At 34.0% G+C, this 11,421-nt stretch overlaps 1 protein-coding gene across 1 annotated transcript; it reads left to right on the top strand.

Annotated features, from left to right (window-relative positions):
* The first annotated feature begins 6,311 nt into the window (after positions 1 to 6,311).
* LOC124374538 lies at positions 6,312 to 7,005 on the top strand. Its single transcript, XM_046832739.1, has one exon. It carries the CDS (start codon positions 6,429 to 6,431, stop codon positions 6,936 to 6,938), a length of 510 nt encoding a protein of 169 aa, XP_046688695.1. The 5' UTR covers positions 6,312 to 6,428; the 3' UTR covers positions 6,939 to 7,005.
* Positions 7,006 to 11,421: the final 4,416 nt, after the last annotated feature.

Genomic DNA, 11,421 nt, shown 5'->3' with positions numbered 1-11,421 from the left:
TTTACAGAATTTATAATGCACTGAGGTTGCCGTAATGATACGACTTGCCACCATAAAAGAATGATATCTTAATTATTATTTATAACATATTCGTACTATCAAATTATATTTTAATTAAACAAGATGCAATTTACTTAAATGATCTATGATTTTATTAAATATGTTAAATTCTGAAAAAATATATAATGCTATATGTAGCATTTTATATCTGGGCTGGTTGTAAAATTGCCCAACTTGTCTGGTTTAGAAATCTTTTAAATTTTCCTCGTTAAATGTTAAAAACCTTTATCAGTTTATTTTGAATTAGTGAAATTTATTTCAAAGAGCTAATGATTTTAAATTTAGAAAAACCAAACCTAAAACCTACTGGTCCCTCCTAAAAGACTACTTTATCAGAATATAAAGAAATATAGCTTAAATTTATATGTAATGAGGAGTGAAACTGTTCAAAACTTTAAAACTCAATAATTATTATGTGGCAAACGGCAACGTATTTTATTACAAATTTTCTATATGTCCACCACAGCAGCATCACAAACAACATCCAGACGATAGCTAAATTCCTCCATAAACCTTACACAACGTATCTGCGTTTCACAGACCTTTTTTGCGACAGTTTATTCTGTTCTTTATGTTCTTCGATGTCATGATTTAGAAGGGGGAACAAACACTTTTTCCTTCACATATCCCCAACAAGAAAAAGTCGCATGGGGTCAAGTCTAGTGATCTTGGAGGCCAAGGATAAAGGGCATTGTCTCGAGGTCCCGTGCGCCCTATCCAGCGGTGGGGCAGAGTGTTGTTGAAAGCTGCCTAATATGTTGTGCCAGTGAGGGGGGAGCTCCATCCTGTTGGAAAAATGGAAGTCACCAGAGTCTGCAGCCTGGAGTTGTGAAAAGCCAATTCTGCAGCATTTTTGAAGATAGCTCATTCCATTCACATGTCTCCCCCTAAAAAAAGGGAACGTACACTTTCTTACGAGAGACTGCACAAAAAACTTTCAACTTTCGGCGAGTCTCGTTCATGCTGAATAACGTCGTGAGGTTGTTCGAGTCCCCATATGCGCACGTTATGTCGGTTTACTTTACCACTAGTATGACATGTTGCTTCATCACTGAAAATTAAGCGTGATAAAAGTGTACCATGTCTTCAAGTAGAGCAATACTAAATTCAACACGTTTCCTTTTATCACCAACCCGGAGAGCGTGTACTAATTTTAGTCTGTATGGTTTGTTTCAGCAAACAACGGTCTTAACACACCGCCAGACAGAGGCATACCCAGTTGTCTGCTTGCACGGCGAGTAGACGTTCGTGGACTTCGCTCATACGTTTGCCGAACTGTTTTCCACCATTTCGTCAGAAGTGCGAGGAACGGCCTGAACTTTTACCTTTGCACAAGCACCCTTTTTCTTCAAATTGGGCGATACCGTCGGACGAATGTTTTTAGGTGAAGGCGGATCAATGCCGAAACGACGACGAAAAAAGCACGCTGGACCGTAACAACTGACTCATCGTTTGGCAAACTACAACACACAAAACGCCTTTTGTTGAGCGGACGCCATTATTTTTACTTCAGACTGACTGGAAACGAAGAAGACGCACTGACCGGACATCTAGCGGCGATTTCATGAAACTTTATAGCCACGCCCATTCCAAAAAACAGCTTTCCTTGCCCGCACGCCTTATGTTTCGTAATTATTACCGTACAAAATCAGGTCATTCTTTTAGATACACCCGGTATTTATTTGTTTTTCAGAAAACATTAAAAATCGCTTTATGGCTTTATTTCAGACACTATAATATTGTTTATAAATGGTTTATTTTCAAATGTTTACATTGCTGTGTTTACGAGTTGCGAACAGAAAGACACAATAAAACTTAAATGTCTTCATGTTGAATCAATTTCAGTCTAATTATAAACTATTAAGTCACTAACAGCATTCATGTACAGAGTTAGTAATATTGATTATAAAAAAATGTATAAAATGTCCTACGATGTATTATACTGTACATTTTTTATTTCGTATTACAAAAAGTTAATTTACTGTGATTAATTTTTAGTGAGTAATGATAGTAGATAGAAGAAATTAAACTGTTGGCATAATCTTTTAATTGTCTTTATACCTCTTGATTCTATAAAAAAATTAATTTTTGTTCCAGTGGGTATTACCACGATTTGTTGACGGAAATAATCCAGACCACCACAGCAGTAAGAAGGATAATGACCAGACTGTTCACACTACAGCTGCCCTAGAGTATATTTGAGTGGTAAGGCGTCATAAGGAGGCTTTTGAGACAACTGCATTCAAATCCTCCATTATATGTGAGGCACCCTTATTATTTTTGTTTGTTATCTAGAAAAAAAGTTTGTCACATTGTTGAAGTCTGATATTGTGTAAGAGCTCAATAAAGTTATATACAATGTATACTAGAATTTATATTAATAATTTCCCACAAACGTTTCACAAAAACGTAAATAGTTACGGTTAAACTACATATTGAATATATTTGAAGATGGAGCTTGTATGGGCATAAACTAAGCCTAAATTTATTACCCCAAATGTGCATAGAACTTTAGTCACGAAAGTGCTTATACCTACGAGTGTTTTGTAAAATATGTGAAGGTGACTTATTTTGAAGTATATGAAACGAAGCTTATGACCCATTAATCTTCAAGGTATTTTTTTAAGAATATATAGACTCTAGTAAAATAACAAAGGTTACAGAATAAGCATAAGTACTCAAGCTAAATTGTTTAAATTACTGCAATTTTCCAATGGTTACTCAGAAATTAGATTGATACTTTTAATTCATTTCGTTTCAGCTGTTTTATGTGGACTAGTGGTATTACGTTGGACCCTTATCATGGCAAATTACATATACAATACATTTGAATTTAGGAGAAATAACATCATCGTCTTTAAGATTTATTTTATTTTTATTATATTTATCTCTGTACTAATTGTACGAGTTTTCAGACTGTTTACTCAAGGAAAAAGCCATTAATTCCGCTGTAGGAAAGGCAGAAAACGACCACATGCTCCTGAAGTACTAAAAGTAGCATGTTTTTTGTAAAACTAAATGTAAGTTAGTATTAAAATAAACTGTCTAAAACCCAAAAACCGAACTAATAAAAAAAAACTTTCGTAACTATTTTCCTTTGTTTGCTAATAATTCAATTAACTTATATCTAGATATATAAATATCAATGGTAAGAATCGTGCATCTCCAAGTAAAATTTTAGCCATTAAGAGTTTCCCTACTCGATTTTTTTCAACAGGTAAATCACAGAAATTGGATCAGCAAGTCACCTCTCAATGTACACGTTCCACCCAATCTCCCAGTATCAACCTCATTGTTGACGTACCTCTTACATCCAACTTTTTATCATAGTTTATAAGCACTATTAGATTTTCAGACGAGCGAGTATCCCAGTTCTATTGAAACCCTACTTCCCCTCGAAACTGAGTAAACTAAAAACAAAGCGTTCGAATTAACAAGGAAATTCGGTTAAGATTTTCCCATAGATTACAATAAGACCAATAGATAGGACATCGGGTGCTCGCAGGTGAAGCCACTGCGGAGCGGCTAATACTCAACAAAATGGCGGCGCGGGCGTGAGTCACCCTACTGAGGAGCGTCGCCTTGCTCCCCCGCTCTTCACTTCGCCCTTGTCGAGCTTACTGTAGTCACCTGCTATACACTCCGCTTACTGACGTGTGTGCTTCCGGCGTGTTGCTAAACATCTTGTTGTATACTCTTGTTTAACTTGTTTATGTTGTGGATGGTGTTGTCTTCACAAAAACACAATGCCTATGTCATGTGTTGCTTTTGGATGCTTCAATAAAAGAAAACTAGAGGGGATAACTTATCACAGGTAAGCTCAAAACCTTATACGCAGTTGTTATAATTACCATGTTAAAATTTTAAACAATAACCAAACCATAGGATTTGCCACAACGTATGTATCGTTGATGACGTGACCTTAAATTAATAATCATTTGACAATTCTAAATAAATTATTGCCTCAGAATCATCAGGCTTCCCAAGTAATGTAATTTGTTTTGGCATAGATTATAATAATTGTAATCTATGGTTACCAGAATATAAATATTTTGTTGTAAGTAACTGTTACGTTTTTGTAACTACTTTTGGTTAATTAGCAAAACCATTTTATTTTGGTATACTTGTAACATCATACTGTATTTCAAAATAGCGACAAAGATATACAGCGAAAAATGTTCGTAAACGCATAATGTTATTGCATGATACGTACTTAGATTACAGCAAGCCCAATAAGTTAATCTTATTATAATCTATGGATGCTTACTGTCATTTTTCGCAATGTGTTTCGCTATTGAATTTTATCTTTCAAGCTATGTTTTGTTTTTTACAATTTAATGCCATTTACTGTGTTTTCAGTTTCCCAAAAGGCGCAGAACAACGGCAACGATGGATCAACGCAGTTAGAAGAAAGGATTGGGGGCCGAATCGTCACAGTAGACTCTGCTCTTCACACTTCCGGGAGGCGGATATCGACCGAACATCTCTCTGCAGAGTCCGGATACGAGAAGGAGCGGTACCAGCGATTTTTCCAACTTTCTCTGAGGTAAAAGACCGTAAACCACTTAAAAGAAAAGAAGAGCCAGAAATGTGTTCAACGAGCTCTTTTGTATCACCAACAAAAAAATTTAAAATGGCTCTTAAAAAATGCAAGTTAGATGTCTCGACTTACAAAAAGAAGGTAAAGGTTCTGCAGCAAAATAGAAGACGATTGAAAAAAAGGGTAGCAAATTTAGAATCCATACTAGAATCTCTTAAGGAAAAATTAAATTTTCAACCAGAAGATTGTTCCTTCTTAGGATCAATTTCTCAGAATTCGGGCTGTTTGATAAAGCGAGCGACGGAAAAAAACAGTTAACCCTAAAATGAAAAAGGTTTATGATGAAAGGCTCAAAGCATTTGCTATCACACTCAATTTCTTGTCTCCGAAGGCATACACATACGTACGAAAAACCTTTAACACTGCGTTACCACCCCATCCTCGGACATTACGTCGTTGGTACTCAAGTGTCAACGCGGAACCAGGATTTTGTGTCGAGGTTTTACGAGCTTTTAAAGAACATAGCAGCAACGTTTCAAGACAACCAATATGTTCTTTGATGCTAGACTGCATGTCTATAAGGCAAAAGCTTGAATGGGATGGGCATAGGTTCCACGGCAACCGTGAACGTAGGAAGCACCAATATTGTCGATGACACTGCCCCAATTGCAACTGAGGCACTTGTTTATTTACTTGGTTGCCATTAATTCTGCCTGGAAAGTTCCTTTAGGACACTTTTTTGTTGCGTCCACAAAGGGAGATCAACTGAGTACCTTGGTGAAGCAAAGTTTGGAACTACTCCACGACGCAAACATTAGGGTAGCATCTCTAACTACCGATGGTACTGCTTGCAACATTGCTATGGCTAACAACTTAGGTTGCAAAATAGACGGAAAAAAACTTAAAATCTTGGTTTCCTCACCCAACCACAAACGATCGAGTGTATTTCTTTTTGGATCCGGCTCACATGTTGAAGCTCGTAAGGAATACGTTGGGAGACCACAAAGTAATGTTTGATGGTGAAAACAATAAAATTGACTGGGGCTATATTCAAAAACTGCATGATCTTCAATCACAAGAAGGCCTTCATTTGGGAAACATATTGTCAAATACACATATAAATTATGTAAAACAATAAATGAAGGTAAAACTAGCCGCCCAGTTACTAAGCACCTCTGTTGCAGATTCGTTGCAGTATTTGTTAACAAATACAATCGCTGGATTTGAAGGTTGCTCTGCCACCATTAAGTTTGTGTGAACTTTCGACCTACTATTCGATGTGTTAAACTGTCGGAGCATTAGGGCAAAATATTCGAAACACAAGCCCTTTATCCAGGAAACTACGAAACAAACTCTGAAATTATGCAGAATGCAAAAGACTAGATTGCAAAACTACAAGACAAGAAGAGACAACCAATACTGAATTCGCCAAGAAAAACAGGATTTCTCGGATTTACCGTGTGTATTGAAAGTACAATGGCACTTTACAAAGAGTATGTACAGGCCAATGATTGTAAACTTATGTACTTTCCAGTTTACAAGATCAGTCAAGATCACCTAGAAAGACTGTTCGGGTACATTCGTTCTCGTGGAGGCTTCAACAACAACCCATCATGCAGAGAGTTCACTGGTGCCTTTAAAAAAGAATATTCTACTTCATAAAGAGCTACATGAGACGGAAACAGGAAACACATTGATTCTGAGCCTTAAAAATCAGAGGAATGAAGTTCAAGAAATCAATTCAAATACACCAGGGTGGAGGTCCTTGGACGATGAAGAACAAAAATCTTTGGATCAAGAGGAAGCAGGCGAAGAAGAAGAAGTTGTAATGAATATTTTGAGTAACACGTCGAATATTACATGTGATATTGTAGAATATATTGCTGGATATGTTGTAAGTAAGCTTAAAACTGAAATTGTTTGTTGTGAGTGCGTGGAACTTTTGGTAGGCAACGTTTCGTGTTCTCAAAGTTTGGTTAAATGTAAAAATAGGGGGGGTTTAGTGCAACCGTCAAAGGCTGTAGAAAAGCTCTGTTTAATTGCCGAGTCTGTTGTTAAGTTTAATTTGAACAAAGGAGACATCACTTCAATCAAAAATTTAACTGAAAAGATGACGTCATCAGTAATGAAGAAATGTATAGGAATGGATTTGTTTCCAGGGGACCATTTCCTTGACAATGGCCCCGAACAAAGCCATTATGTAATTCTTATAAAGGCAATAGCTAAGAAATATTTTAAGTTGAGACTACATCATTTTTCAAAGAAATTCAATGAATCAATACACAAAACCAAACTTAGAAATTATCTCTTGAAAACAGTAACGTTCATGGGGCAATAGTTGGTTCATTGAATTTTAAAGTGTTCAAGTTTTTCACTTGTATTTCATTTTTTGTCTTTTGTTTTGTTTGTCATCATGGTTGGAAATGGTCACCTAAAAACAAATCTATTTCTATATTTTCTTTCTTTTTTAGCTCAATTTCAATTGAAAAAGGTCAATAAACTAACATTTATAATATATGACTTAAAAGTTCCTCCTCTTCTCAACTGAGTATTACAGATTAGTTACAATTAAGTGAGTTGTAAAGTTGAAACTATATTTTATTGTACGTTTAAGTAATTTTCCATACTTTATTATAATTAATCTATAAATCTTACTTATTGCCTTACTAATTGAATAATAAATGTTTACAGACTTAACAAAATATGTTATTAAACCTTTATACACTTTGTTATAATATGTAAACATAAACTTTAGATACTGTGTTTTGGGATATTTTGAGCTGAAGGATTATAAGGTTTAAAGTCATGTTTCCCTCATCTAATAATTTACCCGCATATACAAACTTTGCTCATATTATATGCAAAACATAAATAACAAATAAACTCTTAGTTGTACTTGTTTAGAGTATTGACTCAGATTGAATTCCTTCATTAATTACATATCTTATGTGATTTTATTTGAAGTAATTACTGTAAACAAGTACAAATCAAGCGTGTTCTACTCACTTTTTATAATATGCTATAATGTACGATATGAGGAAACAGATGGCCCGGCACGGACCGCACGGAGCGTTGAGCTCCAAGCGGTCGCGGCACTCGTAAACTAACGTCTCACAAACAATAACTTTCTGGCCAAACCATAAGAGCTAATAAAAAAAGAACATATGATCCGAAAACTTCAACTATTCACCAACATTTTCCACCGTTTTTAAACTTGCCTGACCAAAAAACGGCAAAAGTAGCAGCCGACTAACTTTTTTATGTCTTGTTTTTAAAATTTAAACACAATTCTCGACTTTATTTAATTATTTAAATTGCAAAACTTAATTATTTTGAACATTTGAATTATACCACAGGCATCCATAGCTTATTGACTTCACTCATACAAATTTTCAAAGTATTTTCTTTATTCTAAATAGGGTAGATCACGAGTTGATTGAAACGGGAGAACTGAATTTTTACGCTAATCGGAGCGTAGTTTTTGAGTTCTATCCCACGACAACATGGCGGACCTGGCTTCACCTGCCCCAATGTTGGCAAGATAGGCATAGCCCATCTATTTGGTCTTATTGTAATCTATGGATTTTCCCCACCACCAAAGTACGCTATCCCAATTTTTTACGGAGTTTTTTAAGGAATTGTTGTTAAGAGGCACAACAAACCATTAAACAAACCCATCAAACTTTTTAAAAACAATGACATCACCTCTTTTATTTAGAACCAGGATTCAGCTCCCTAAACTTGTGTCGATTAGAGAGATTCCCATAGTCAGATTGTATGCCTCCCATCACTACCTCAATTAGATGGGTGTGCTCCCTAGAGGTCCAGAGAAAAGTTCAAGGCGCTTTGAAAAATATTTTCGAGATTAAATTTTTATTTGTTGCAACGTTCACTGTTGTGTGTTTAGGCCATTTTGAAAATGGCTTTAATTGTCTAATGGATCTCAATCGTATGTTTGTGCAAGTGTGCATGTTTGTTACTTTGGCTAAACGTTTAGTTTTTTTACAATTGTCCAATTAATTAGACACTATTGCGTTTTTTTTTTCAATCCTGTACAGTTGTATGTTTAGCTAATTTTACATGTTACAATGGAACAGAAATTTAATAGTTTGCCATGAGTTCACTTTTGAAAACTTTTGGCACTAGTAAAACTTTTGTTTACTAACATTGCAGTTTCGTACAACTATCCAATATGGCAGTATTACATATGTCACCACCAGATTTGTAGACAGTAATTATTTCTCTACCTACTTATTAATTGGTTTAGAGTTTCCTTCACTATGTTCCTCTAATCGTTTATAAGTATTTCAGAAACGAATATCTATTGCTTTGAACAATAAGATTATAACATTATTGACATTTATTTTTATGGTTTATAGAAGACATAATAAAATATAGAGGATTAAAACTTAGCTCCAGTTTTGGACATTCCTTCAATTTTATCAAAAATAAGGGGGCCTTGATCGTATTCAACTTCGGTAATAGTAGTTACATGAGAATGTCCAATTTTATTTATTTCTTAGGTCCATGTAAAAAACGTACTACCAGCTTTAAATACACTTGTCAACATTAGTGCTTTTCCAAATGGCCTATTTCATTCTATATTATTCTGTAGCACTGATAAATACTAAGATAGCGATTTTAATACTCCCAATACAAAAAAACCGAGTATTTTATATTGCGCAGTTAAATTGTTAGTTGGACGCATGCGGAACTTACACGAGTATCGTGGCAGTAAAAAATTTTACCCCTATTGAGACGATCTTTTTCGGTTGATTTATGGAGCTGCTTTTAACTTAACTATCCTATTGGGAAAACAATGTTCCTCCAATGGTAGGACGCTCCCAATACTACTGCCTTGCAGCCTACTCTGCTAATCCAGGCTTTAACTATTCTTGGAAACTTAGTCAAATCTGATTTGAATCATCCTATTGGAAATGTTGTCAAATCTGCTACGAATAAACGAAAAACCTATTGTAAATGTTGTCAAATGTATCGGATACGCTGTCAAATCTTTTGGAAATGTTGTAGAATATATTGGAATAGTTGTCGAATCTATTAGAAATATTTTTAAATCTGTATACATGATGCAGAAAACATTTCTGATATAGTCAAAAAGAGTATGAATAGCACAATTGATGTAGATAATTTACAAAATATTTCTGGAGACCGACTGTATAAATATATATTTAGACCAAAATACGATTGTGAAGTAAGAGAAAATCTTAATTTGTAAACATACAAAATTTTTTATGTACATAATTTTAAAAGCTCGAAGCACATATGAGAACATTTAAAATTGATTTTACATTGTTTCTAAGTATATTTGACTTCAATTGTAATAGATTTTATATTGATTCAAAGCAGATTTGACAATATTTCCAATAGTGACTATATATTGTACTGTTGTAATCAACGCCTTTGTCTCTCACTGCTCATCAGCCGCCTACAAGTTAGTCCCACTCTACCTCCTTCCCCTCACACTTTCCAGACTAGCGTACTATGTTAATAACCTGGTATGTCGTCATTAGTCAAATATATAACAGTGATTAGATGCAGCAATTGGAACTTAAATTCATGTCTAAGGTTATCTGCAATGTAATCGAAACATAATTAATTATATGGAAAGGAACTGTTAAGTGAAATGTCAGCTCTAACAGTTCATTGAGTTATTGAGAATTAAAATAATTTAGTTTAGATTGTAACTCAACGAATCGTATGAGTTACTTGTTCATAAATTCGTTAGTGAGCTTGGTCCATCCGATTAGAAAACAATTTCTTTATTTCCAACCGAATCACCAATTTACATAAAGAGTATTGTTTAAACATTAATATGAATTTGTATAAAATTACAAGATAAATATTAATTTGTTATAAATGTGTCAGGAAATTTTTAGAAGTATTAACAATTTAGATAACAAACACAATGTTGTAGCAAAATGGTACAGCGCACTTTTGGGACAGTCCGTAATTTAACATAAGATCTTGTTAAATGTACCATAAATGAGTCTGAGAAATTAAACATGAAATCACGAATGAAAAATAACCGAAACTATAGATGTTTTACTGTAGGTTCATACTTTCTTGAGCTGGCTATTGGAAACTTGGTCAAATCTGCTTTGAATCAATCTATTTGAAATGTTGTCAAATCTGTTAGAAATTTTGTCAAATCTGCTACGAATAAAGTATTGGAAATGTTGTCGAATCTATTAGAAATGTTATCGTATCTATTAGAAATTTATTATTTAGGCTTCTGCCGTGAGTTTGCTTCGTGAGCAGTGTTCGTGAGATTCGAAGTAGATATGAGAACATTGGCAATAGATTTTACATTGATTCTTAGTAGATTTGACAATATTTCCAATAGGTTTTACATGATTCGAACCAGATTTGACAATATTTCTAATTTCTATTGGAAATGTTATCGTATCTATTGAGTAGATTTCACAGACACATCTAACTAATAAAGTGTACTTTCATTAAAAATTTAACAATGTTTATGAAAAGTCCCAAACTCATAAATGTGTTTTTCTGAAGTATAATTTAAGCGGATAAAATTAAAATTTCGATAAATATATTTTGTTAAAATATATATATATATGAAAAAGATTAGGACTGTTAACTATTAGAATTTTTAAAGCTTCAAACCGTTTGAAAATGTAAAGACTATACAATGTTATCCTAAGAGAAATTATCACTCTATATGTTTGGTAAACTGTAGTTTAAAGATTAAAATTATTATCAGTGCATGTTGATATATAATGTATCTTATATACTATTATGTATTGTAATCTTTATATAACAAATCAAATGACTAAAAATTA

The sequence above is a fragment of the Homalodisca vitripennis genome, unplaced genomic scaffold, assembly GCF_021130785.1.
Source record: "Homalodisca vitripennis isolate AUS2020 unplaced genomic scaffold, UT_GWSS_2.1 ScUCBcl_8946;HRSCAF=17267, whole genome shotgun sequence".
NCBI classification, from domain to species: domain Eukaryota; kingdom Metazoa; phylum Arthropoda; class Insecta; order Hemiptera; family Cicadellidae; genus Homalodisca; species Homalodisca vitripennis.
This window is presented reverse-complemented; position numbering and strand designations above follow the sequence as displayed.

Excerpts from the sequence above, each read along its gene's own strand:
- LOC124374538 (XM_046832739.1), top strand. The coding sequence starts at position 6,429 with ATGAATATTTTGAGTAACACGTCGAATATTACATGTGATATTGTAGAA.